This window comes from Littorina saxatilis, linkage group LG2 (genome assembly GCF_037325665.1).
Source record: "Littorina saxatilis isolate snail1 linkage group LG2, US_GU_Lsax_2.0, whole genome shotgun sequence".
NCBI classification, from domain to species: domain Eukaryota; kingdom Metazoa; phylum Mollusca; class Gastropoda; order Littorinimorpha; family Littorinidae; genus Littorina; species Littorina saxatilis.
Genome location: NC_090246.1, coordinates 71,915,286 through 71,941,857, shown reverse-complemented (window position 1 = coordinate 71,941,857; position 26,572 = coordinate 71,915,286). Strand labels below are relative to the sequence as shown.

The 26,572-nt window shown below is 44.1% G+C and overlaps 3 protein-coding genes across 3 annotated transcripts in view; 1 reads left to right on the top strand and 2 right to left on the bottom strand.

Moving 5' to 3' along the window:
* The first annotated feature begins 568 nt into the window (after positions 1-568).
* Positions 569-2,575, top strand: LOC138956601 (cerebellin-3-like). Its single transcript, XM_070327919.1, has 3 exons — positions 569-1,013; positions 1,468-1,637; positions 1,994-2,575. Exons 1-3 carry the CDS (start codon positions 827-829, stop codon positions 2,243-2,245), a joined length of 609 nt encoding a protein of 202 aa, XP_070184020.1. The 5' UTR covers positions 569-826; the 3' UTR covers positions 2,246-2,575.
* A 6,543-nt stretch (positions 2,576-9,118) lies between these two features.
* Positions 9,119-13,169, bottom strand: LOC138953957 (toll-like receptor 4). Its single transcript, XM_070325977.1, has one exon. The coding sequence runs from the start codon at positions 13,167-13,169 to the stop codon at positions 10,221-10,223; it is 2,949 nt and encodes a 982-aa protein (XP_070182078.1). The 3' UTR covers positions 9,119-10,220.
* Positions 13,170-19,421: 6,252 nt separating this feature from the next.
* Positions 19,422-26,572, bottom strand: part of LOC138959656 (toll-like receptor 4) — a 9,258-nt gene continuing 2,107 nt past the window's right edge. The window contains exon 2 of the mRNA XM_070331233.1: positions 19,422-22,768. Within this exon, the coding sequence (XP_070187334.1) occupies positions 19,798-22,761 (2,964 nt within the window). The 5' untranslated portion in view covers positions 22,762-22,768 and the 3' untranslated portion in view covers positions 19,422-19,797. The remainder of the gene's footprint in view (positions 22,769-26,572) is intronic.

The following is a 26,572-nucleotide window of genomic DNA, read 5'->3' as shown; positions in this document are numbered from 1 at the left end:
AGAAGGCTTCACATTGATGTGTGTGTGCGTGTGTGTGTGTGTGTGTGTGTGTGTGTGTGTGTGTGTGTGTGTGTGTGCGTTTGTGCGTGCGTGCGTGTGTGTGTGTGTGTGTGTGTGTGTGTGTGTGTAAGTGTGTGCGTCCGCGAGAGCGTGTGTGTAATTCACACTATATTGATAGATGAAAGCTCTGACGTGGGAACCATGCAAATCAAAGAACTAATTAAACAAGAAATTCCTCCGAGGTAGGAAAAACACCCCCGTCCTTACCATTCTCACTGCCACCAACTGAGAAGGTTATTTCCCTTTGACCATTAATATGTCCCTCTATAAGTCCTTGTAGAATCTGAATCCACCAATAACTCCCTAACCGTGTGTTTGACTGGTCCCAATTTTTGTAAGGACCGTCTCAGGAATGTATAGAACCTGTTCACCAAGTTTGGTGACGATCGGTCCGTTCATTCTTGAGATCTATATGCGAACACAAACACACACACAAACAAACAAACAAACAAACACATCGACCGAATCCTATACACACCCCTATACCGGGGGTGTAACAATCCCACAGTGACATACTTTTTTTTTTATTGAGTTGAGAATCTTTGTTTTGACTGAAACGGGGTCATTAAGCTAAAGCCTCTTTACAGAAGATTTCTAGTCGCTCTATGGTAGATAAGCAAGACAGGGCTGATCCCTCTCTGTAGACGCCAAATGCATCAAACGCGAGTCCGGGCTTCGCAAGAAGAGTCTTCTCACAGTTCTTTCTAAACTCTGAGCTTCTGACAAAAGAACGTCTGCGAAACATAGAAATTTAGAAACTAAAAACATGCTGACAAAATTCTGTTTGGTTTTCGGGGCGGCGACGGTATTGCTGACGTCGAGAGTGAGGTCATCAGCTGTGACACGTCACAAAAGGTCTGACGATACAAATCCTCTGGAGTTAGTTGTGGAAAACCTCTCCAAGCAGGTTAGCACTCTCACTGCTGAGGTTACTGTTCTGAAGACAAAGATCGGTGAGTAAAAATTGATTACTTAAAATAGCATGGAACACGATTAGATATGCACAGAATTGCGTGTTTCTTTTTTTTATTTTTTTTTATTCCTGTAAGGTCTGACAACCTCACATGGCCATCCCCGGCCAACTGCATGGTGATTACACGATCTTGCAACAATTGCTCCCCCAAAAATACTTTGAAAATATGGTTCTGAACTTAATCTAATTAGTTTGCTTGTGCTTGAAATGAAAAAAGTCAGACTGAAGAACATCACGACAAGCTCCGTAGAACAGGAAAAGAAAAACGAGGGGAAAAAAGTTACGCTTCAGTCTACAGAAAGTACAACATTCTTTGCGCCTTTTAAAATCTCCATGTCTTTTTCTCCGTTAAAGAAAACAGATCAGTCTATGAAGAGGACTCACTTGTGTCAGTCCGTCCATTTAAAATTAAAGTGACATATTTGTACTTTCAGCCAGTGACGAAAAGGACGTGGCATTCTATGCTTGGCACAGCACCAACCCCATCGCTGTTGGTCCCCTAGGCATTGTCGCTTTGAACTACGCGTTGACCAACATTGGTGGTGCTTACAGCACTCTCACGGGTGTGTTCACTGCTCCTGTGTCTGGTCTGTACGACTTCCAGGTGAGATGTGGGGTAGGGGTGGTGCCTGCATGAACACTGGGCCGTGGGCGCGGTGTATGACAGTGAGAGTAAGAGGGATGTGTGTGTGTGTGTGTGTATGTGTGTGTGCGTGCGTACGTGCGTGCGTGCGTGTGTGTACGTGTGCGTGTGTGTGTGTGTGTGAATTTGTCAACGCGCGCTCGCATGTACGTGTCTGTATGCGTGAGTGCGTTTCTTTGTGTGTGTGTAGGCTATGTATGTGTGTATTTACGTGACAAGTTTTCCAAGCGTTCCTCAATTCATCCCACCATTTTATTGATAATTATGTACAATGGAAAACTCCATCCTACCAGTGTTACGTAACCATCTGTCTCCAGGCGACCTTCATGACCCACCCTAGCAGCACTAACAAGAAAGTCTACGCTGGCATCTACATCGACACGCGCATGGTGTCAGAGGGCGTGGCTGACAGTCAGCACGGGTACTGGGACCAGAGCACTATCCGGGCACTCGTACACGTCACTTCCGGACAGCAAGTGATGCTGAGGAATGTTCTGGGAACTCAGGCTGAATACTACGGTTATCCTTACACCACTTTTTCTGGCTTCCTGCTCAGGGCCGATCAGTAAAATCTTAATATCTATTTTGCGAAGCTCGCTCTACGAAGCACTGAATATAATAGGGCAAAAAGACTTCGCAAAATCAACTTCGGGCTCATGTTAGGACAGCCTTAAGCGCGGCATTTTAAAGAGTTCTTCTTAATAGAGGGCAGTGCATGCATGTTCTGGTTGGTTACTTTACTACCCGTTTAAGGGACTATGCAAAGTATATATATATATATATATATAACATCAGAAATTGTGAAAGAAACAATTGAAAGTCAGCAGAGACTTTCTTCCGAGATTTGTTAAAATCTCTTAGCAGAGAAAGAGAGAGAGAGAAAAAAGTATCCCTTCACAGACAGCCTATTGGGAGCATATACATTTTATATACAGTCTTACTACATGGGTTAATAATAGCCTTCTTTCTGTTGGACACATACCAACATGTACCCTCTGTTTGCTTCCTGTTTAGAATTTTTATTAATTTCTGTATTTAACTTCGAAAATTGACAAAGCTGTCTGAAGCAAAATTTCTTCGGAAAACAAAAAGATAATCGGCACAAACAGCACACAGGCTGTAGAAGTTTTGATTGTGTCTAAGTGGATGTTCTTGTGGCCAACCTTGACAAAAGTGATTTACAAGAATGTTTACAAGTGAAGGGAGCGGCCTTGAACACTTCCGTATTGCGTAAATTGAATATTTTGTTCCCTGTCTGATTGGGTCCCCAAAGATAAGTGGTAAAAAGGTGGAGTAGTTGAAGGTAGAAGTGCAGCCTGTATTAAAAAAAACAAAATCGTGTGGAAATGTGTTCCTCCTTTAAAACTATTTTATCAAAGGATCAGATAGCATCCTCAAAACAAGCCAACCATTCCAGTTGCACGTACATTTTTATTGTTTTATTGAGAAAAAAATAAGAAATTGCTACAGAATAACTTAACGTGTCAATTAAAACACACAAAAACACACGTCAGTGACAGCGAAAGAAACAACAACTGTATGACTGTACTTCCTCGTTCTACAACGAAGAATGATCGAACGTCAGTTAAAAATCCTGACACTGACCTTATTCGCAAATCTGATAAACATTGAAGTCCCTCAGCTAGTACACAATCAATCAAAACTTCCTGCTCGCATAAGATGAACATGTAAAATCTGTTGTGATTTACAGCACATATCTTACACCAGAAGGAATTATGTTCAACATTTGCCTAATGCATAACTGGTAGAATTTGAGTATAAGTTTGATAAAAAAAAAAAACCACTTTTATTCAGGTCTGAACAGAAAAGAATTCAAACAGTGAAGGAGCTGGAAGTACAATTACAGTCTGTGTTCAAAGAAAATCTGAGACACACAAGATAATTTATATCTCATCCGTAACGGCTTTATTACAGACTAAGCTAGCACACTTAAAGCACGCCAACCCAAACAGTTGCATGTAAATTAATATCTGGTTTATATGAGAAACCAGAATGTGTAAATCTGTCACAACAATAACAATATGGTTCATACTGCCTTACCATATGTCAGCTATTACAGAATCAGTAGAAATGAGAATTCAGATGAGATGTTTACTTGCAAAATGGTTTAAAAACATCTTTAAAATGTTATTTTTTTCACTGCTTGACCTAAAAACTTGAGTAATCTAAGAAAAATTTGTCTTAAAAATAGAGGAGAAGGAGGTAAAATTACAGGCTGTATAAAAAGAAAATGATCAGAGATACTGATAATTCGTAAGGCTGTTTAAAAAGAAAAATATAAGAGATACTGATAATGTGTAACTCTCTTTCACCAACCGCCCTATCTGTGTGGAGCAGGAACTTTTATGAATTATGTTCGTAAATGACACCTATGTCAGTCTGGAACACCGCTTCAAAAATAGTTCCCACTTTGCAGAGGAAGCTGCCAGCCTGTCAATTTTCGACGTGTCTCTAATCTTGAGGATGCACATTAATCGTGTAAAAGCCACGACAGATTCTGTGCTGATGTAAAGTATAGTTCACACGTCAACGAATGTATCTTTAAATCAAGCTAACCACACCAGTTCCACAATAACTCATACTCGGTTAAAAAGACAATTGCAAAAAATAACAAAAAAAACAAGGTATATATATAAGAAAACCCATAATCAATATATAATATGAACTTTCTCGTTCTACAAAAAATAGAGACTGAACAATTATTCAGACTATGTACACTAACATAATTACAAATTTGACTCTGAGTTATCATGTCAAAAAGCCAGTATACACGCGAAATTGAAAATGTAAATACGTTAAGATGATTGATTGCTTAGGCCAAAAAGAAAAATTGTCTGTTTAGGGTAACATGACCAAAACAAGAGGCGAAGCCTTCAAGGCTCACGTAAGAAATAAACAAACAGTAACACAAACTCAATCACTCCGTCACACACACACACACACACACACACACACACACACACACACACACACACACACACACACACACACACACACACACACACACACACACACACACACACACACACAGTAAGCATAGGTGAAACTGTGCAAGAAAGCGATACCCTGGATCTGCCAACTAGTCTCGGCCCGCTCACAATAAAAATGACCGAGACTTTTAGTAATTCCTTTGCGTGACGTCTAACCCTCTTACGTCATAATGTGACGTCTTCAAATAGTTTCTATCACACACGTCAAACACTTTTGACCGAGACGTAATCTTCTTATGCGAGCTTTATCCATAGACTCGGAAATGTTAAAGTTTCTATCACACACACACACACACACACACACACGCACGCACGCACGCACGCACAGACAGACAAAGTTTATCATCGCATAGGCTACACTTACGTGAGCCAAAAAGTAGGGTCGGTAGGTAGGTAGGTTTTTTTTTTTTTTTTTTTTTTTTTTTTTTTTGTGTGTGTGTAAATGCTATGTTGGCTGAACATTCACTTCTTATATTTAGTCCTTACGGCAGGGCAATAACCCCTTGAAAAATACCTCGGAAAATGTTTTAATGGTTTTGGGTAGTTTAACTCCTGAAGTTTACAAATCCGCAGGATGACATCTTTAAATCCTTGGGCAAATTGAGACAAAATTAATTATAGGAAAATTAGCAAATGTTGATTTTTTTTGTTTAGACACAAAAGGCATTCCATAGAAAAAAGGGCTAGAATGGCGTCATAACTTCATGACGTCGGGAAAACGTAATGAGTAATATGACGACACGTACAGTATGGCCTGTAGTGCTGTCCGTGTCCGTACTTGAGCTCCTCTTCCAAGACAAAAAACAAAGGCATTTGACGTGTTTCATTCTGCTAAATGGAAACAATTTGCACATGAGTGTGTATGGAATTACATCCAGGCTGAGAAGATGTGAAACCTGTGTTATTCGTGGACTTGTGATTAGTGCGTATGGTGTTCCAAAGCACAGGTTTCACTGTCGAAGATAAAACTTGTAAATTGATCTTACAAAATGGCGGGCGATGATCAAAGAACATCGTGAGAGACTAGTTTTCTCCGATTTGATTGTTTACCAGACGATAGAGCTATTTTAGATGGAAGCGTATGCCATCTGGTGACAGCTGTTCATTAACCAGTGTGTTCGTAGGAGTGCTTAATTTCTCTGCAGAAGATCCATGCGTGAAAATCGGTGAAGTCTTTCAGCAAATGTCGCAGTGAGTGCTACAGGTGCAAAATCTCAAACAACATATCACGTGAGAGATATGAAACCTGGCTAGCTAGAACCTCCAAGCACCAGTCCACATAAATCAAAAACTACCGCCCACATCAGCCCATTGCTGAACGTCCATCTGAAAAGGGCTGTATTGCAATTCTACGGGGATCTTCCAAATCTTGATCCGGTTGACTCTGGGTGGTTGTAGGATGGGCAGAAAACCGCCTGGAGTAGAACCTACACCAACTGAAGTCATGCTAATTTTGAAGTGTGGCTGTGGAGAAATTTACCATGTGCAACAGCATGCTGTGGTTGCGCAGTCGGTCAATGTGCGTGTGCCATCTTATGTCGATGTCTACTCCTTGGAAATTGCACAAATCCGCACTGGTCATCCATCGTAGTCATCCGCACTGGGTATGTGCAACAGTCACCTTCACCGGTCACCAGCACTGGTCATCTGGATCGGTCATCCACACTGGTCATCATTTGCGGTCATCTGAACTGGTCATCCTTTTGTGATCATCTGCATCGGTCATCCGCACTATTCATCCTTCATGATCATCTGCACTGGTCATCCGCACAGGTCATCCTTCATGATCATCTGTACTGGTCATCGTCCATGATAATCTGCACTGGTCATCCGCACTAATCCTCCGCACTCGTCATCCGCACTGGTCATGTTTCATGATCATCTGCACTGGACATCCGCACCGGTAATCCGCACTGGTCATCTGCACTGGTCATCCTTCATGGTCATCTGCACAGGTCATCCACACTGGTCATCCGCACTGGCAATTCTCACCGGTCACCCGTACTGGTAATCTACATGACATCCTGCGTAATCATCGGGCGTGGTCATTTATTGGTCATCAGGCATAGTCATCCGCTACCATTTCGGCAATTGAAAAAAGGATCGATGGTGGCTGCCCTCAAACTGGAAACTCACTGCATGACCATGTCATCTTGTGTGGTAAACCAGCGTGGTCATCCCGCCTGGTCATCTGGAGTGGTAAACTACACATCATCCTGTGTGGTCATCGGCGAGGTAAAGTGCATACTAACCAGTATCCCTGGTTCGTCGCCATGACCTTTACGTTATGAGATAGAGGTCTTTTGTATGTGATACATGGTACATCAGGTTTAGCCTCTTGACATGACGCCTAATACACCTCCTCGGGGCGTCACTAACTGACACAACACTGTGTATATGGTGTCAATCGCTTGGCGCTGTGACACCTTACAAGGCCTTTCGTCTGATGTATACATTCCTCACCTGACTAGATCTTTTTTTTTAAAAGAGCACAAGATAACTTTAAGTTATTCTGGGTATTACAGCCACTTTTCCAGGATTAAGTTGTTATCTGCTTGCTCACCGACCAAGTCACTCATTGATTCTGGAACCCACCAGGATGGTAGGGTCACTTCAACGACGAGCGCTTCATAAGCTGTCTCCACCTCTGGCGGCTGTGAGCAATTTTTGGGAAGTTGCAAAACATTTCCCAATCCACTCTGTAATGATATCTGTCCCTCTGTTCATTTGTCTTCTCTATCTTCTCTTTCCGCGCACCATACCCTGTAAGATGGTCTTGGAGAGCCCGCCTGTTCTTGTTACATTGCCATACAATCTCAGCTTCGTCTTCTTGACAGTGATCTTTGTAGTGATGCACGTGCTAAGTGATGGTTTTGCAGACATTAAAATATATGACCTTGAAATTGTTTGACCTTGAAAACGTGTGACCTTCAGTGTTGGTGAACGTTTTTATTCATGGCAAGTTTTAAGAAGACATTTCGTCATTTTATCTTCAAAAATAGTATAATCCTTTATCATTTGAATGAACATTTGACATTCATATGACCTTGAAATGCGATGAAGGTCAAGCAAAGTGCAACAGTAATCAAAGCCCACAACACATATAAGCTTAAACCATTAGCTGTAACTGAAAAAATATATTGCTAAAACTAACTATATCATCCTGCTCCGTTAACCAGTTTTAACGGTCCCTCAACAGACGTTATAGTGTCTGCTAATCATGTAACTGTTGTTATGCATATTAACTCCCGTTTTATCTCCCGGAAAACATAAATAAATACAGTTCTGCTAGTTTATAGCATGCAGTTTCGACTATTTTGCAGTCTGGAATCCATCTTGTCCGCCATCTTGAATACATCAAAATGCCCAAGGATGACAGAGTGTCATCCGTCGGATCTGTAATCTACAGACATCACAGAGTTCAAAACAGTCAAAACATTCTCCGAGGTATTTTTTGAGGGGTTAAGGTCAAAATCGGGAAATGACGACCTGACTAACTTGATGAATACATGTTTCAAAACTAACGTATAAATAAACAAGAGGCGAAGCCTTCAAGGCTCACGTAAGAAATCGACAAACAGTAACACAAACTCACTCACTCCGTCACACATACACACACACACACACACACACACACACACACAGTAAGCATAGGTGAAACTGTGCAAGAAAGCGAGACCCTGGATCTGCCAACTATAGTCTCGGCCCGCTCACAATAACAATGACCGAGACTTTCAGTAATTCCTTTGCGTGACGTCTAACCCTCTTACGTCATAATGTGACGTCTTCAAATAGTTTCTATCACACACGTCAAACACTTTTGACCGAGACGTAATCTTCTTATGCGAGCTTTATCCATAGACTCGGAAATGTTAAAGTTTCTATCACACACACACACACACACGCACGCACGCACGCACGCACGCACAGACAGACAAAGTTTATCATCGCATAGGCTACACTTACGTGAGCCAAACAGAGAGAAAGGGAGAGAAAGAAACGCCAAATGTCTCTTTTTAGCATTTTTACCTCTTTTTTTTTTTTTTTTTTTTTGAAATCAAAAAAAAGTTTTTGGGTCGGCGCCAAATCGATAGGGTCGGTCGGGTTACCCTAAACAGACAATTTTTTTTTTTTGGCCTAAGCAGCTGGCATAATCCTTCATTAAAATAAAGAAGCAAGATGAATAACACAGTGTGTGTGTGTGTGTGTGTGTATGTGTGTGTGTGTGTGTGTGTGTATGTGTGTGTGTGTGTGTGTATGTGTGTGTATGTGTGTGTGTGTGTGTGCATGCGTGCCTGCGTGCGAGTGTGTGTGTGTGTGTGTGTGTGTGTGTGTGTGTGTGTGTGTGTGTGTGTGCGTGCGTGCGTGTGTGTGTGTGTGTGACTTTATTTTACCTAGCAAACATTTAATAGCAATAAAACGTTTCCTTGTCGTCGCCAACAAACAAACAAGCAAGACAACAAACAAGCAAAAACTAGTGCATGCTCAAGTCAGCAAAGCGAGTGACTGACTTGGCCAGGTTTAATTATCATCAAGGCAAGATTGTTTTTGTTAAACCACTTCGTTTAAAACCCCACTCATTCTCATTGGTTTACAGAACAATTCAAGCTGTTCCCATAGACCCATATTAATCTGATGAAACACGTTCTGTATGGCCTTCATCAACATTGTATGGCGCATACAGACAGCTTGCGGGGCTATCTACGAGGTATGATCAAAACAAAATGATCAAATGTGATTTTCGCAGAGACCGTTTGGCGTATCTGGCCCAAATTACAGCGGTCATTAGAACTACTCTCCTCCGACATCAATGCAGAGTCACACATGTCTAAGCCAATCAGAAAAGTAACACACGTAAACCAAAGTCTCGCTTCAGTAGTTTATTTTAGGATACCACGGTCGTTCGCGTATCGTGTACACCTGACATGTATCGAGTCTATATACTCTGGTCGTACTGCTATTGTTTGTCTTCGACAAAACTGCAGTAATTTATCAAATACCATTATAATACTATTTCATTGTTGAGATAGCTATACGTCTCACATACAAACAGAGGTAGTGTCAGGAACGCTACCCATTTAGTTATAGTTCATAATTGCTTGCAGTCTTAACCTAAGAGCGAAAGCTAATAGTGACGACGAGAGAATTAAAAACAACTTTCCCTGCATGAAATGTGAACTGACTCCATTAATTAAAACCCAGGAACCCCAATGGCAAGGGAGTGTACGTCACACATCTCTTGACATTGATCCCGGCTCCGTACTTTCAAACTTTCGAAACTTCCATCTTCGCGCCAAAAGAGGCTAAAAATGCACTAGTGGCTGAATACAATATAAACTTTCAAAGGGCTTTCCATAGCGGTAAGTGTTGAAATGAAAGTATGTTTGTAATGTGTGTAAAAACCCTGGGGTAATAAATATTATGTGATCAGATTATTTTAAGAATAACCACAAAAACAGATGTTCAAGCAAATAGCGAGTACACTTTTCGACGTCGCTATGAAAGATAGCTCTTGTCACGAGTGGCGAGGAAATCAGTGCCTGATGGCCTGAGCCAGTCTGGCCCAGAAGTCACGGACGAGTGACGGTTCCGCCCGAGTGCCGGGGAAGGTGATGTAGGTGGACGACTGCAGGTTGTACAGCACGTCACGCGGCAGTTGCTGTGACGGCACGTCCTCGTACAGCAGGAAGAGCAAGACGTCACGTCCTGTGTGCGCCGCTTCCATCGTGGCCATCTGCATCTCGTAGTGACACCACTCGGACTGCACCAGCTCCCGGGTCAGCACCACCAGCGTGCGGCGACTGCTCTGAACGGCGCTGACGATGTTGGACGGGATGGGACGACCGGGGATGAAGTCACGGTTGTGCACGTTCAGACGAAGACCCGCCCGCGTCTCCAGTTCCTCCAGCAGCTCACCGTGCACAAAGTCGTTGTCTTCCGACGAGTACGACACGAAGGCGTAGAACTCAAAGTCGTCGTTGTCGTTGTCGCAGGTCTGCAGGCGTCTGTAGGCCAGACGGGAGGCGTAGTAGAGGTAGCGCAGCTTCCAGCGATAGCGATAGACGAGGGCTGAGAACATGACTGACAGCAAGCAGAAGGCACAGGACATAGCTCCTACAAGGATACCGAATTTGTCAGTGCAAGTGTCCTGAAGACTCTGAATGACGGAAAATACGTTGGTTTTTCCATGCATTACGCCATCAGACATAAAGCAAGTCATTTCTTCTTCAAAACGAAACGCCACTTTAGAATTGTCAATCCACGCTAAGAAATCGATGTGCTGGCAAGTGCAGGATATTGGGTTGTAGGTCAGATCCAAACGAACACGTCTGTACTCAGCTACGCTATCTAGGTGGTCTGTGATTTTCTTTGGGAGGAAGTGAATATGGTTGAAAGAAAGGTCTAGGAACGACAAGTTCTTCATGTGTGAAATGCTGACATTGAATATGAAAACTTCATTGTGAGACAGCACTAGGTATTGCAATGCCACGAGACCCTGAAAGACATTCTCTGGAACAACGTTCAGGTCGTTACGAGACAGGAACAGGCTTCGCAATTTCTTCAAAGGTGAAAACATTTCGCCATCTTTATTGTCTTTGATAACTGAGCGTAACCTATTGTCACTTATGACAAGCACCGTGAGGGATTCCAACTTTTCAAAAAAGGTTTTAGAAACGTTGTACGCAAAATTGCCGCTGAGGTCTAGGGTTCTAAGCTTTGTTAAGCCATAGATGGGGCCTATCCAGGTCGGTAGTATGTTGTTGCTGAGGTTTAGAATTTCCAGAGAGTTGGTAGCGTTGAATTCGACTTCGAGAATCCTATAGTAGAACTTGTTCCGGCGAGAAACGTATGTGTTCAGTTGTGGTGGCAGAGTGTACACCAGCTTGTTGAAACGCTGCAATGATGAGGGTCCAAGGTTACTTTCTCCGGTAAGTTCGGGTGTCCATGTTGTTAAAGGAAAGTCCTCAGTATGCCATCGTCTGTGACAGTTCAGTCCAGCAACCTCCCTTTCATCGACCACTCCAGCCGAGCATTGCTGCAGTTGATCAGGAGGATACTCGGTGGGAGATTCGAAGGCTACTAGGCCATCGTTGTGGATTATTTGCAAGTTCTTCAAGCTTTCCAGGTCCTTGAGATAGCTTCCGAAGCCTAAATTGTTGTTATCTAAAGTGACTTTCTCCAGTGAGTCCGGCATGTTCAGAAGCGCTCCTTTACAGAACACTTGAAGACGGTTTCCCCGTGCACTGATGACTTTCAGTTTAGTTTTCTTAAAGAAGCGCGTGTTCTGAGGCGTTAACATGACGCACATGGCGTACGGGTGAATTATATAATTTATATGTAGTTCTTGCAGATCTGAGCCTTGCAGACCATAGAAAGCGTTGCCCAAAGTGTCGAAGCCTAAATCTAGGTTGAAGGACAGATCCAGGGTGTGCAGATGCCGTAGAGGTCTGAAGACGTCCTTCTCAATCCTACTGATGTTGCACTTGGTCAAGTTTAACGAGCGCAACGAATGGGGCAAGTACTGGAAGGTTTTGTTCGTCAGGCTGTTGATCGTACACATACTGTCATCCAGACCTGACAAACTAAGAGTCTCAAGCAAGGTCATGCCTTTAAATCCTGGCCCGAACTCGGCATTTGGGAGACCATCCATGTGAAGGCGTCGAAGGTTTGACAGCTGTTGCAAAGCTTGGTCCGGATAGGAGAAGTTTTCTGTGTGACAGCTAACATTATGGTTTCCCTCAACTCGCAGTTCAACCAAAGACGGGCCTAGGAGTTGAAAAAGGTCCAGTGGGTAGGATTCATTGTTATGAGGAATCTGATTGTGGCTTAGGTTCAACACCTGAAGGTGAATTGCGTCCTGAAACATCTCTACACTTAATGTATCCATCCCGTTGTGAGACAGATCAAGACATGTAAGATTGTTCAGAGACGACAGAAGGCGAGGGTTTTTGCTTGAAAAATACCCATTATGACTCAACGCCAGCCATCGAAGGCTGGTCCCAAAACGTGCAGCGACTGAACAGCTTGCATTGTGAAGATGATTGAAAGACAGGTCGAGATGAGTCAGAGAAATCAGGTCAGCAAACCGCTTTTCAGCACAGGATGTACCCTTCATAAGAGTTAGCCGGTTATGCGCAAGATTGAGTTCTGTTAAACCTTTGAGACCAGAGAATGCATCTTCGGAGATGTTCACGATGACATTGGCAGACAGGTCAAGGCTGCGAAGAGAGATGAAGCTTGCAAAAACACCGGGTCCAAGGTAGGAGATGGAGTTGTTGCGCAGGGACAGACTGGCGGCACTCTCCGGCAGACCACTAAGATGGAGAGTGGTCCACCCTTGGTTGGAACAGTCCACTGTTGAGCCGTTACACGAGCACTGCCCACAACGCGTGAAGGGAGGCAGAATAGGGAGTATCTTCTTAGGTTCCCCTCCTTTTAGCGTCACTACCACAGCGATGGCACAAAGAGGTATGTGCAGCATTATGAACCTGAATGAAAGAAAAAAATCCAATCATATGCAAAGTTCTTGACGTGAAAATCCGCCATTAAACGGACTGAGCCTTGCTACTTCACTAGTTGTAAACCGTCCCCTTGAAAACACACACACACACACACACACACACACACACACACACACACACACACACACACACGCACTACTGTGTGTGTGCGTGTGTGCGTGTGTGTGTGTGTGTGTGTGTGTGTGTGTGTCACTGTGTGAAACGATTGTATAAAGCCAGTGAATAAAACACGCTTACAGAACAAAGTTAACATAATATCAAAACAGGAAGGTTCCTGGCAACTAAGAACTATGAAGCAATGAAATGAACGAACGGCTTTCATCCTCTTAACAATATATATCTATATATATATATACGACTAGTGTCTGTCTGTCTGTCTGTCTGTCTGTTCGCGATGCACGGCCAAAGTTCTCGGTGGATCTTTTTCAAATTTGGACACCGTATTCAGCTACACCCCGCACACAACCTCATCGATGAGATATTTCAACATGTGCTTTCAGCGCGCAGCGCGCACAGCGCACAGCACAGCGCTGAACCGATTTTTGTTTTTGTTTTTTTTGTTTTTGTTGTCGGGATCCACTACCAGTAACTCTTCCTTATCTTCTCCAGTGTTTTCAGCCGCGATTATCTCCCTTCCTCCGTGTGGCGTCAATCCATATTCCCGTTACTACGTTACTATTTTTAGAAGGTCACTGCACGTTACTATTTTTAGAAGGTCTCCAGTGTTTTGCGCGTTTATCTCCTTTCCTTCGTGCGCCGGCAAAGCCGGCGTACACCCAGGCGCAGCCTGGTATTCGGCTCTACTTCTTCCCGGCGAAGCCGGTACCCGGCGAAGCGGGAAATCATCTAGTATATATATATATATATATACTGCCACTTGACATTCTTTGTTTGGCTTTTCTTTTCCTGGATTTTGTTATATATATATATATATATATATATATATATATATATATATATATATATATATATATATATATATATATATATATATATATATATACGGCTTGTGTCTGTGTGTGTGTGTGTGTGTGTGTTCGCGATGCACGGCCAAAGTTCTCGATGGATCTGCTTCAAATTTGGTGGGCATATTCAGGTAGACCCCGGACACAACCTGGTCGATGAGAATTTTCAACACGTGCTCTCAGCGCGCAGCGCTGAACCGATTTTGGTTTTTCTGTTCATCTTCCCAGATCCATTCCCAGTAACTCTTCCTTATCTTCTCCAGTGTTTTGCGTTTATCTCCCTTCCTTCGTGTGGCGTCAATCCATATTCCCGTTACTATTTTTAGAAGGTCACTGTCCACAACGCTTTCATCCCGGCGAAGCCGGATATTCCCGTTACTATTTTTAGAAGGTCACTGTCCACAACGCTTTCATCCCGGCGAAGCCGGGTATTCCTCTACTTCTTCCCGGCAAAGCGAAGCGGGTAATCATCTAATATATATATATATATAGAATGACGTCAAGAGCGAGAATGCATAGAAATTACACCCCCCGCGGGTTAGGGGGAGTCCCATATTGGTTGGGACGAGAAAGAATTTACCCGATGCTACCCAGCATGTCGTAAGAGGCGACTAGCGGTTCTGTTTCTCCTTTTACCCTTGTTAAGTGTTTCTTGTATAGAATATAGTCAATGTTTGTAAAGATTTTAGTCAAGCAGTATGTAAGAAATGTTAAGTCCTTTGTACTGGAAACTTGCATTCTCCCAGTAAGGTCATATATTGTACTACGTTGCAAGCCCCTGGAGCAATTTTTTGATTAGTGCTTTTGTGAACAAGAAACAATTAACAAGTGGCTCTATCCCATCTCCCCCCTTTCCCCTATCCCATCTCCCCCCTTTCCCCTATCCCATCTCCCCCCTTTCCCCGTCGCGATATAACCTTGAATGGTTGAAAACGACGTTAAACACCAAATAAAGAAAGATAGAAATTACGTCATGAGCAAGGGAGATCATCCTTTACTCTGTGTGTGTCTCCGCCGCCTTTATATATCTATATATATATATATATAAAAGCTTTCAATCCCTGTTTCTATGTGTGTTGGGTCACCGTGTGAAGTGGAAGTGAATAAATCATAAAGAGGGTTGTAAAATGAATACAAAATCCTTCAAACAAAACAAATCCAAGGCCGATTTGAAATTCACGTGTCTATCTGCTCATTGTTTCAGATAATATATTGTTTCTGTTGTCTGAACAATTGAATGTTATCCCGGTTCTTAATACGTCCTCTTGGGGCGACAATGCTAAATGGAACAAAGGGTTCTTTGTATCCCTGTACTAAACAAAATCATGCCATGAAAACCATTGTTTAAGTCATTGCACAGGACGATGCACGTAAACAAGCCTATTTTTGTACTTGCAATATATACTTCCATCAACGATCGTGTTTTTGGTGCTTGACTGAAAATAAACTCCTTTAAAACAGCCAAATAAACAGTTACTCAGATTAACCCAACATATGCGAGCATCGTTGAGAATAAACCGAAAGTTGGCCGGTTAAACGTAAGTTACTGCGCTGATCGCTTGAAGAGTGGATTAATTGCCCAGTTCTTTTTCAGAAAAGACAATCATCATTGTCAGGCTTGGTTTTTCACAAAAAGCTTCATCAGAATTTACCAGAAAGGATTCGTGTAACATCAGACAGAGCTAAGGCAAATCGCTCTGTCTCTCTCGGTCTCTCTCTGTCTCTGTCTCTCTCTGTCTCTGTCTCTCTCTCTATCTCAACACACACACACACACACACACACACACACACACACACACACACACACACACACACACACACACAAAAGGAATAACGATGAGGAGAGGTTGGGGGCAACCATACCAAGTGTGGTTGCCAAAAATAACAAGAAGAGCAAACGCTCGATCGAGTCACTTTCGCAGTTCTGAATATTATATGAGGCATCAGATGGACAGGAAGAAATTGCTATTCACAACACAATACAGATGTAAATAATTTGATGTAAAGAATAATCCTATAAAGTTTGAATCAAATCCGATGAATAGTTTCAGAGATATGATATTTCAGTTTTTTTCCTTCAAGACATACCTGTGACCTTGAAAAAGGTCAAAGGTCACCAAAGCAGACGTCAAAGTGTAGAGGTCACTGGGAGTCACGTTCACATAAAATTTGAGCCCGGTCACTTTTATAGTTTCCGAGAAAAGCCCAACGTTAAGTTGTGTGTTGCCGAACAGAAAAGGCTAGTTATCTCCCTTGTTTTTCTGATAACGTTCGTAAAAGGCTACAGATGTAAATACTTTGATGTAAAGAATAATCCTACAAAGTTTCAATCACATCCGATGAACTTTGTCAAAGATATAAAATGTCTAATTTTTCCTTTGACGCTGACCTGTGACCTTGAAAAAGGTCAAAGGTCAACGAAACCATCGTTAAAGTGTAGAGGTCATTGGAGGTCACGACTAAACAAAATATGAGCCGGATCGCTTTGATAGTTTCCGAGAAAAGTCCAACGTTAAGGTGGTGTCTACGGACGGCCGGCCGGCCGGACGGCCGGCCGGACAGACTAACACTGACCGATTACATAGAGTCACTTTTTCTCAAGTGACTCAAAAACAAAAGAAAACCTCACAAAGTACTTCCTCAATGAATAAAGATTCCAATAGTCCTACAACCTGTGGTTTATTCAAAATAACGAGGGGAACAGACATAGGGGGGTCACAAAAATAAGCAGAAACAAGAAATTCCTACGAGGTAGGAAAAACACCCCCGTCAAAGGGAAATAACCTTCTCAGTTGGTGGCAGTGACTGAGTGAGAATGGTTATTTCCCTTTGACCATGAAGCTGTCCCTCTATAAGTCCTTGTATAATTTTAATCCACCAATAACTCCCTAACCGTGTGTTTGACTGGTCCCAATTTTTGTAAGGACCGTCTCAGGAATGTATAGAACCTGTTCACCAAGTTTGGTGACGATCGGTCCGTTCATTCTTGAGATCTATATGCGAACACAAACAAACAAACAAACAAACAAACACATCGAGCGAAACCTATACACACCCCTATACCGGGGGTGTAAAAAAGAAACAGAATTGCAGATAGCCTTACCCAATACGGCCTCTGTCTTCTTCCTCACTTCACAGTTTTGACTCAAGTGGCACACTTTTATCACAGTGTCTTCCAAAGCAGGAGCCGGTAGAAAATCTAGTCGACTGCTCCTTTTGGTCGCCAGGCTGAAGTTTGAAGCGTAGATTACAACATACAATGCTGAACGTTTACAAGTGAATGTTTCTTAAATTGAAGTTTCCCCAAAGGAGGTTTCAACTGCGCGTTTCTTAGAGTCAAGGAGGCTAGCGAGTTTGGGTAAGAAACATAACTCATTAAGAAAAGAAAGTAGTCTACGTGTAAAATCACAATGATGATTGTTTCATGGGGAATTTTCCCTCAGTCACTGCCACCAGTGTTTTCCAAATTTGATCGCAGAGCTGTCTTTTGAAAGAGAGAGTGAGTGGGGGAGTGTTAATCCTGAAATAACCGTTAATTTGAAGACATCAATAGTAAACCTATAGCTGTTTCTGTCAATGAATTAAAACTAACCTCCGAGTTAGCATACCTCGTTGTTTTGTTGTGATCGAAGCCGGGGTACATAACTATCCTTGAGACAGCCTTTCTTAAATGAAAGCAACTGATAGGCCTACGTCTCAGTTAGAACTACAAGTGGCTAACGGCTGACTCCCCTTGAGTACTGTGAACCAGTTTGTTTGTTTCCTTACCAAGAGGCTTCTTGTGTTATCCTCAAGAAACGTACCTCGTGGTCTTTGTGGAAACAGGAAGTTAATTTATTAAATCTCTAACCCAGCTGAAAACCGTCCACTTTGAGCATGCATTCAGCCAGTCCTCCACAATAACGTTAAAACCCATTCTCTATCTCTCCATCTCACACACACACACACACACACACACACACAAACACACACACACACACACACACACACACACACACACACACACACACACACACACACACACACACACACACACACACACACACACACACACTCTTACGAGAGTGCAACTATATTTATTTTAACAAGTTAACATCAGCCGTTGAATTAATTCGAACAAAACGCTTATTGGTGTGTTGTGGGATCATGGACAAGGAGTTACAGAAGCATTTTGCAAAAGCTGCGAACGAAACTGTTTCTCTCTGTAAACGTGCCTCAAATGATTTGAGAACGTTAACGGAGTTGTGTGATTCAAAGCACTTGTATTCTAAACTTGTTATTCCACCAGTTAATATACCCGAACTTAAACAATATCTGTATACAACGCACACACAAAAACGGACATATATGGTATTGTTGGCTTAAAAGGAAACATCCTCAAATTAGCTGCCTAATTATCTCTCAGTCGCTCACATACAGGATGACCCCAAACAAAGGCAACCCTCAAAAATGCTAATAACTTCAACATCTCTTGGCCGAATTACTTCATATGTAATATACATTAAATTCAGCTTATGTACGACCAGTCCACAAAGTTGTTGATCAATTGGTCTGATTGTTGTGCCATTTCAAAAAAAAAGTTTCCATATTTGGGAAACGAGTCTACAACACGAGGTTTGACATTGAGCAGCAGCCATGCTTACCTGATTTAAGCCCTCCAGACTTGTACCTTTTTAAATTATCTGAATGTCCGAGTATTCAAAAATACCCCCTTCACTCCCCAGATCATAGGTGACCCGAAGACAGCAGTTTCAGTTAGGTTCAGGGCAATCCCCAGACAGGAAAGCGTAGGTGTCATTGACAATTTCGGAGGTGTAATTTGGAACACATTTTGGAGACATAGTAAAGGTCGGACCATTTCACCTTCAGACTGGAAACTCCGAGGAATGGTCGTCAACAAATTAAAGTTCATGCACAGGAACTATAAACATATTTGCTAAGCTCAAATTACTGAGTCTGCGGAATGACATAACATTGAAGTTGTGTCAAAATTCGACCATAGTTGATATCACTACAAAATGAAATCCTTTTCAAGTTACACACGAAAATCGACTCCAACTGCAGGTCAATGTGTGTGTGTGTGTGTGTGTGTGTGTGTTTGTGTGTGTGTGTGTGTGTGTGTGTGTGTGTTTGTGTGTGTGTGGTGTGTGTGACAGCCCGTGTGTGTGTGTGTGTGTGTGTGTGTGTGTGTGTGTGTGTGTGTGTGTGTTACTCATAACTTTTACACAATGAGAAAAACTTATTAACTTTTTCATTTTTATTTCAAATCGACCACTCTGTTGCAACATTTCCACCAGTGCCCAACCCTGGATGGTGACACGCTGACGATAAAAAGAAAGTGAACAACGCAGACATCGATAGTAAAGGTAACAGTAAGCAGCCATTTATATACATAGCTTTAAAAGCATTTTAAATCGAGAATTTGAAAACTCCGTTAAAGAAATGCATTAACAAAGTTATAATATACGCCTTCGACTAGCAAAACATTACTTATCATCGTATGGCTTGACCAGAGAAAAACAGACATTTGGCAGCTGTTTCAATATTCCTCGTTAACAAATAGTACATTTTCGGCCGATGGCTCATACCAGCAGACGGAACACATCAGACAAACGAAGCAAAGTCATCCTTGTCTGATGGCCTGAGCCAGCCTGGCCCAGAAGTCACGGACGAGTGACGGTTCCGCCCGAGTGCCGGGGAAGGTGATGTAGGTGGACGACTGCAGGTTGTACAGCACGTCACGCGGCAGTTGCTGTGACGGCACGTCCTCGTACAGCAGGAAGAGCAAGACGTCACGTCCTGTGTGCGCCGCTTCCATCGTGGCCATCTGCATCTCGTAGTGACACCACTCGGACTGCACCAGCTCCCGGGACAGCACCACCAGCGTGCGGCGACTGCTCTGAACGGCGCTGACGATGTTGGACGGGATGGGACGACCGGGAATGAAGTCACGGTTGTGTACGTTCAGACGAAGACCCGCCCGCGTCTCCAGCTCCTCCAGCAGCTCACCGTGCACAAAGTCGTTGTCTTCCGACGAGTACGACACGAAGGCGTCGAACTCAAAGTCGTCGTTGTCGTCGTCGCAGGTCTGCAGGCGTCTGTAGGCCAGACGGGAGGCGTAGTAGAGGTAGCGCAGCTTCCAGCGATAGCGGTAGACGAGGGCTGAGAACATAGCTACCAGCAAGCAGAAGGCACAGGACACGGCTCCCACAAGGATCCCGGATTTGTCAGTACATGATTTTTGAAGACTTTGAATGACGTCAAAAACGTTAATTCTCTCTCGCACGCCGCCGTCAGACATGAGGCAAGATAGCCTATTGCTGGATCGAAATTTCACTTTTGAAGTAAGAATCCAAGTTAAAAAGTCAACATGTTGACAGGTGCAAGCTATCGAATTAAAGGTAATGTCCACAGTGACCTGCTGGTATTCAGCAACACTGTCCAGGTGATCCATGACAGACTGAGGGAGGAAGCGGATGTAGTTGTAGGAAAGATCCAGCAGCGACAAGTTCTTCATGTGTGAAATGTTGACATCGAAATGGAATATGCTGTTATGAGACAAAACTAGATTCTGCAGATTTATGAGGCCTCGGAAGACGTTAGGGGGAACGGCGTTTAGATAGTTCTTTGAGACGTAAAGACTTTGCAGTGTGTGCAGAGGTTCGAATAGTTCGCCACTTGTGTCGTTTTCAATGATCAAACGTAAAAAGTTTCTGCTAACGTTGAGGACTTTCAGAGACGTCAGGGTATGAAAGAAGCGCGTAGAAACATTGTGGGCAAAATTGTTAGACAAGTCAAGGGTAACGAGTTTTGTTAGTCCCGTAACAGGACCTATCCATGTCGTTAGCAGGTTGTTACAAAGGTTCAGAACTGTCAAATAATTGCTAGTGTTGAATTCAACTTCCAGAATCTGGTAGTAAAGTTTGTCCCAACGAGAGACGTATGTTTCCAAGTTAGGGGGTAACGTGTACAAAAGCTTTCCAGAAGTATGCAATGCTGATGATCGTCGCTTTCTGGAGCTTGTCTGCTGAGGTTCCCACGTTTTCAAAGAAAAGTCTTCAGGATGCCAGGGCGAGTGACAGTTCATCCCAGAATCTGTCAATTCTTCGACATTTCCAGTAGAGCATTGTTGCATTTGATCAGGAGGATACTCGGTGGGAGGTTCGAATGCGTTCTTGTGGCCATCATTGTGAATTTCTCGCAAGTTCTTCAGATGTCCAAGGTCCTTGAAGTAGCTTCCAAAGCCCAGTTCGTTTTCATCCACACTGACGAACTTCAGAGAGTCGGGCATGTTTCTCAGAGCTCCCTCGCAGAACACTTCGAGGCGGTTCCCGCGAGCGTGAATTGTTTCCAAATGTGTGTGTTTAAAGAAGCGTGTGTTTCTAGGGGTAACCATGACACACATGGCGTAAGGGTGAATGATGGAATTAATGTGTAGTTCCTGCAAGTCTGAGCCTTGTAGACTGTAGAAAGCATTGCCCAGAGTCTCGAATCCTAGGTCCAGGTTAAAGGAAAGATCCAGGGTGTGCAGATGCTGTAGAGGTCTGAAGGCGTCCATCTCAATCCTTGTAATGTTGCAGTTGGACAAGTGTAGTGACCGCAACGACTGAGGTACGTGGAGGAAGGTTTTGTTTGTCAGACTGTTGATGAAACAAAAGCCGCCATCTTTCCCAGACAGGCTGAGATTGGTGAGCGATGTCATGCCTTCAAACCCCGATCCAAACTCAAGGTTTGGCAGACCATCCAGCTGAAGGTACTTCAAGCTTGTAAGTTGATAAAACGTCTTGTCAGGATAGGAGAAATTCTCTCTGGAATAACTAGCATCACAATTTCCCTCCAGGCGAAGCTCAGTTAAAGTATTACTTAACATCGCGAACACACCAAGAGGGTAAGCATTGTTGTTGAGGGGTATCTGGTTCTGACTCAGGTTCAAAGACTGGAGGGCTCGCACGTCCTGAAACAGATGTTCACTGAGGCTGTTCAGGTAGTTGTGAGAGAGATCCAGAATCGCAAGCTTACCAAGGTATTTCAGCAGTCGAGGTTCTGTGCTCAGACTGTAGAGATTGTGACTGAGGTCCAACCAGTGCAAGTTACTCACGTTGCTTTCAACAACAGCACAGCTGACATTGTGAAGATTGTTATAAGACAGATCCAGGTGAGTTAGAGACACCAGGTTGGCGAACGGCGTTTCTATGCAGTTTGTGCCGTTGCCGAAGACGAGATGGTTGTGGGCAAGATTCAGCGTCGTGAGTGGTAAGCTTTGAAACAGATCGACAGAGATGTTCCTCAGGAGGTTGAAAGACAGATCAAGCCAGCGCAGAGAGAGGAACCTCGTGAATATCCCATGACCCAGGTAGGAGATGGAGTTGTTACGGAGGGACAGACTGGTGGCTGTGGCCGGCAGACCGCAGGAAGGGACACTGGTCAACCCTCGGCTGGAACAGTCTACCACTGAGCCGTTACACATGCAGGGTCCACACGGAATAAAGGTACTCGGCATTGAAGGCCCAGTACCTAGGGTGGACAGGCTGGTTTGGCTGGCTGCCAGCAAGCCCCATGTTGCCATCCAAAGACCCAATAGCAGCATGGCGGATCTGTACAAAAAAAACAATATCTTAAAAGTAGCTGCTAGGGTGGGTACATAATCAAAATACAACATCTAGTGAAACGTTACAACGTGTAATATGCCACGGAAGTACCATTGTTACCAGATAAACACGACCCAAAAAAGCCGATTTCTAGGTATAAAATGTTTTCTTGACAATGTTCTAACATGCAGGAAACGTTTAGGTGTAAGCATATGCAGGTGACGATGAGTAATGTCCGACTCCTATAAATGTATAAGTACTTTTTAACTTGTAGAAAGTATCTGATATGGCTTAGTATTAGGTTTCAGTCTATTTTTTGTGAACAGTACAAATTTAAGTCAGAGCATTAAAGGACACATCGACCATACAAGTATAGAATATAAACGCGTTGTTGCACCACACTTTGAAGTAATCCCACACTTTGAAGTAAATTACTTCAAAGTGTGGGGATGTGCCCCACACTTTGAAGTAACCCCATTTTTTACTTCAAAGTGAGGGGGGAACTTCCCACACTTTGAAGTAAACTCAGTTTTTACTTCAAAGTGTGGGGGGATCTTCCCACACTTTGAAGTAACTTACTTCAAAGCGTGGGACTTTTGCATCGCCTGTTTGAGCCTGATGATTTTGTCCAAAAAAATGGCAAAGTCTTTTGTATGAGTGAACAGAAAAAGTGAGCGAGCCAAGAAACATAGTGATGTTTGTTATCAGGATTGTTGAGTGTGACGAAAACTCGTGGTGACGATTTTAAAACATGTTGGGTCATGCGGAGACTATCTGGGAACAATTGGGCTAATTCGGCACGATTTTACAAGCATGGGCTCACTGTAAAAAGCCCCCCCCCTACGACATTTCTCCACAAAATGTCCCCACTGTCACAATTTCCCGCCAAATGTCCGCAACTGCGATAATTTCCCGCCAAATATTCCAACTGCGACAACTCCCCGCCAGATGTCCCAGCTACGATAATTCCCACCAAAATGTCCCCACTACGACATTTCCCCGCAAAATGGCCTCCACTGCGACAATTCCCCGCCAAACAGCCCATCTACGACGATTCGTCGCCAAATGTCCCCACTTCGACAATTCCCCGCCCAGTGTTCCCCACTGCGACAATTCCCCGCCAAATGTCCCCACTACGACAATTCCCCGCATAGTGTCCCCCACTGCGACAATTCCCCGCCAAATGTCCCCACTACGCCAAACTCCCTGGAAAATGTCCCCACTGCGACAATTCCCCGCCAAACGGCCCCACTACGACAATTCCCCGCCAAATGTCCCCATTACGCCAATTCTCCCTGGAAAATGTCCCTACTACGACAATTCCCCGCATAGTGTCCCCCAATGCGACAATTCCCCGCCAAATGTCCCCACTACGACAATTCCCCGCCTAATGTCCCTCACTGCGACAATTCCCCACCAAATGTCCCCACTACGCCAATTCTCCCTGGAAAATGTCCCCACTGCGACAATTCCCCGCCAAACGGCCCCACTACGACAATTCCCCGCCAAATGTCCCCATTACGCCAATTCTCCCTGGAAAATGTCCCCACTGCGACAATTCCCCGCGCGGGGAATTGTCGTAGTTGGGACATTTGGCGGGGAATTACCGCAGTTGCAAACATTTGGCGACGAATTGTCGTAGATGGGGCCGTTTGGGGGGGAATTGTCGCAGATGAGGTCATTTTGCGGGGGAATTGTCGTAGTAAGGGCATTTCCAGGGAGAATTATCGCAGTGGGGACATTTGGCGGGGAATTGTCGTAGTGTTGAACATTTGGCGGGGAATTACTGCAGTTGCGGACAATTGGCGACGAATTGTCGTAGTGGAGACATTTGGCGGGGAATTGTCGTAGTGGGAGGCATTTGGCGGGGAATTGTCGTAGTGTGGACATTTGGCGGGTAATTACCACAGTTGTGGACATTTTGCGACGAATTGTCGTAATGGAGACGTTTGGCGGGGAATTGTCGCAGTGGGAGGCTTTTGGCAGGGAATTGGCTTAGTTGGGACATTTGGCGGGGAATTACCGCAGTTGCAAACATTTGGCGACGAACTGTCGTAGTGGGGCCGTTTGGGGGGGGAATTGTCGCAGTGGAGGTCATTTTGCGGGAGAATTGTCGTAGTAAGGGCATTTCAAGGGAGAATTGTCGCAGTGGGGACATTTGGCGGGAAATTGTCGAAATGTTGAACATTTGGCGGGGAATTACTGCAGTTGCGGACAATTGGCGACGAATTGTCGTAGTGGGGCCGTTTGGAGGGGAATTGTCGTAGTGGGAGGCATTTGGCGGGGAATTGTCGTAGTTTGGACATTTGGCGGGGAATTACCGCAGTTGTGGACATTTGGCGACGAATTGTTGTAGTGGGGCCGTTGGGGGGGGGGGGGGGGAGGATTGTCGCAGTTGGGACATTTCCAGGGAGGATTGTCGCAGTGGGGACATTTGGCGAGGAATTGTCGCAGTGGCGGACACTTCGTGGGGAATTGTCGCAGTGGGGATTTTTGGCGAGTAATTGTCGAAGGGGGAGACATTTGGCGGGGAATTGTCGTAGTGGGGCCATTTGGCGACTAATTGTCGTAGTGGGGCCGTTTGGCGACGAACTGTCGTAGTGGGGACATTTTGCGGGTAATTGTCGCAGCGGAGGACACTTGGTGGGGAGTTGTTGCAGTGGGGATATTTTGCGGGGAATTGTCGTAGTGGGGACATTTGGCGGGGAATTGTCGTACTGGGAACATTTGAAGACGAATTGTCGTAGTGGGGACGTTGGGCGGGGAATTGTCGCAGTGGAGGCCATTTGGCGGGGAATTGTCGTAGTGGGAACATTTGGCGGGGAAATGTCGCAGTGGGAGACACTTGGTGTGAAATTGTCGTAGTGGGGACATTTTGGCGGGGAAATGTCGCAGTGGGAGACACTTGGTGGGGAATTGTCGCAGTGGGGGACATTTGGCGGGTAGTTGTCGTAGTGGGGGCATTTGGCGGGGAACTGTCGTGGTGGGGACATTTTCCAGGGCGAGTGGCAACATTTCGCGGGGAATTGTCGCAGTTGGGATATTCGGCGGGGAATTATCGCAGTTGGTATATTTGGAGAAGAATTATCGCAGATGCAGACATTTGGCGGGAAATTGCGACAGTGGGGACATTTGGTGGGGGAGTTGTCGTAGTGGGGACATGTTCCAGGGAGCCCATGCTTGTAAAATCGTGCCGAATGAGCCCGAGTGTTCTCAGATAGTCTCCGCGTGACCCCACATGTTCTAAAATCGTCACCACGTGTTTTCGTCACACTCAACAATAGGTCATTGCTTTGGGTTGATAATAAACATCACTGTGTTTCTTGGCTCGCTCACTTTTTCTGTTCACTCATCCAAAAGACTTTGCCATTTTTTTGGACAAAATCATCAGGCTCAAACAGGCGATGCAAAAGTCCCACGCTTTGAAGTAAGTTACTTCAAAGTGTGGGAAGATCCTCCCACACTTTGAAGTAAAAACTGAGTTTACTTCAAAGTGTGGGAAGATCCCCCCACACTTTGAAGTAAAAAATGGGTTTACTTCAAAGTGTGGGGCACATCCCCACACTTTGAAGTAATTTACTTCAAAGTGTGGGATTACTTCAAAGTGTGGTGCAACAACGCGTGCAAACCATTTTTTTTCACTGCAGCATTTGTTTAGTGTTCACTGCGCCAATATTTGAGTAAATGCAAACACTTTCTTGGATAGACAGTGCTCCTTTTTAATGCGTGGTAGAATTTGCCGTGTGCGCTGATTTTTTTCCCCAAAGCCACAATGGCGAGGATAACGGTAACATCACGATTTTTATAATC